General features: G+C 50.2%; 1 protein-coding gene across 1 annotated transcript in view; it reads left to right on the top strand.

Moving 5' to 3' along the window:
* Positions 1–2295, top strand: part of SLC6A6 (solute carrier family 6 (neurotransmitter transporter), member 6) — a 49290-nt gene that overhangs the window by 32287 nt on the left and 14708 nt on the right. The window contains exon 9 of the mRNA XM_006868677.1: positions 1646–1777. Coding sequence (XP_006868739.1) covers positions 1646–1777 — 132 coding nt within the window. The remainder of the gene's footprint in view (positions 1–1645; positions 1778–2295) is intronic.

Here is a 2295-nt window from a genome sequence, read left to right as displayed (position 1 = left end):
TGTGATCTTACGCAGAGTCTATAGGATGCTGGATCTATAGGCTGGGATCTTATGCAATGTCTATAGGATGCTGTGATCTTACGCAGAGTCTATAGAATGCTGGATCTATAGGATGGGATCTTACACAGTGTCTATAGGATGCTGGATCTATAGGATGGGATCTTACGCAGTGTCTGTAGGAAGCTGGATCTATAGGATGCTGGCTCTACAGGCTGGGATCTTATGCAGTGTCTGTAGGATGCTGGGATCTTATGCAGCGTCTATAGGATGCTGGAACTATAGGATGGGATCTTAACGCAGTGTCTATAGGATGCTGGATATGTAGGATGGGATCTTATGCAGTGTCTCTATAGGATGATGGATATGTAGGATGGGATTTTGTGCAGTGTCTCTATAGGATGCTGGATCTATAGGATGGGATCTTACGCAGCATCTATAGGATGCTGGATCTATAGGCTGGGATCTTACGTAGCGTCTCTATAAGATGCTGGATCTATAGGCTGGGATCTTACGCAGTGTCTATAGGATGGGACCTTATGCAATGTCTATAGGATGCTGCATCTATAGGATAGAATGGTATGCAGTCATTTGAAAAACGAGGCACCTCTATGGAATGGTGTGGAACAATCTCCAAGGTAGACCACCAGGTAAAAGAATGGATTTGGATCATGCAATCCTAGCAGAGCCTCCAGGGTGCCCTTTGTCATCCCCTTCTTTATCTGTGGGCGTCCAGGGTGTGCTCTTAGAGTCCATGTAATGCCTGGGGTCCTGTGTAGCACTTGGCTTGCATGTGTTGGCCTGGGGTCCACACACACAAACCTGTAAATTCTCTAATGGGCCCAAAGGAGATTACTGCACTAGTCTTATGACCAACCTCCATTTCACTGATGGAGAAACTGAGCCCCATGCTTGCCCTGGGGTACCCAGCTCATTAACGCTAAGATCTGCATACACATTCAACACAGATTTGTTCAGCAGCCGCTTGGGCCTGACCCTGAGCTTGGCACCCAAGGCCTGGGAAGGAGTGTGGTACTATGCAGGTCCTCAGAGAGGGTGGACACTGGTGAGGAAGGACCTCAGGGACATTCCCTTAGTCTCAGGTGTGCTAGGGCAAAGTGGCTTTAGAGAAGCAGTAGATCTTGAGCTGAGTCTTGAATGAAGGAGGGAAAGGCATTCTGGCAGGGGAAAACAACCTAAATGAAGATGTAGAGGTTGGTATATGGCAAGCTGTGTGTACCTCAGAGTCCCTGGGTGGTGTAAACAGTTAGCACACTCTGCTGCTAACCCAAAGGAAGGGTGACCTGGTGATTATTTTCCAAAAAACCAGCCATTGCAAATCTCATGAAGCACAATTCCGCTCTGACACATGAGGTTGCCTTAGTTAGAACTGATTTGCTAGTATCTGAGTAACTGATTTGGTAGGTGGGTCACTTACCACGCCTGGTGATCGTATGGTACAAATTATGACTCCAAGGAGAGAACCTGGAAGACTTGGACTGACCTACAGGCTGATTCTAGGCACAGATCTATCCTTCTGGAGGGCCCTTTCCACACTGCCGATGTCCCGAGCCCCTTCTCTGAGTTCAGGTGTCAGTAAGCTGACACTCAGCTGCTCGTTCTCTCTCCTGTCTCCTTCCCTCCTCAGTTTGTTGAAGTTGAAGGACAGATCACGTCCTTGGTTGATCTTTACCCATCCTTCCTAAGGAAGCATCGGGAAATCTTCATCGCCCTCATGTGTTGCGCCAGCTACCTGCTGGGGCTGACAATGGTGACAGAGGTAAGCAACACTACCCCCTGGTACACCCAGAGCAGCCAGTCTACCCGCCCCCTACTCTTCCCACCAGTGGAGATTGAAAATGGGTGAGAGGACCAGTTTGATCCCCCATCAGCCTCCAGTTCAAGGGTTCCATTCTACACTCAGGACCCAGCAACTGACCAAATGTGTCTATTCAACCCCCTCTTCCTGATACTGCGGCTTTCTTCTTCCTTCGGCCCAGGAAAGGGGACCTCCAGCTGAGACCCAGTGTAACATCAGCTCTGTTCCCATGAATGTGCAACAGCCTTTCTCAGGCCTGGGAAGGCAAGGGGAGGCACACGTCCCAGTGAAGGCTATATGCCGTGCCTCATGTACACACAGTGCCTGGGAAGGCAGGGGGAGGCACATGTCCCAGTGAAGGCTGTATGACGTGCCTCATGTACACACACTGCCTGGGAAGGCAGGGGGAGGCACACGTCCCAGTGAAGGCTATATGCCGTGCCTCATGTGCACACAGTGCCTGGGAAGGCAGGGGGAGG

The sequence above is a fragment of the Chrysochloris asiatica genome, unplaced genomic scaffold (genome assembly GCF_000296735.1).
Source record: "Chrysochloris asiatica unplaced genomic scaffold, ChrAsi1.0 scaffold00121, whole genome shotgun sequence".
In the NCBI taxonomy this organism is placed as follows: domain Eukaryota; kingdom Metazoa; phylum Chordata; class Mammalia; order Afrosoricida; family Chrysochloridae; genus Chrysochloris; species Chrysochloris asiatica.
This window is presented reverse-complemented; position numbering and strand designations above follow the sequence as displayed.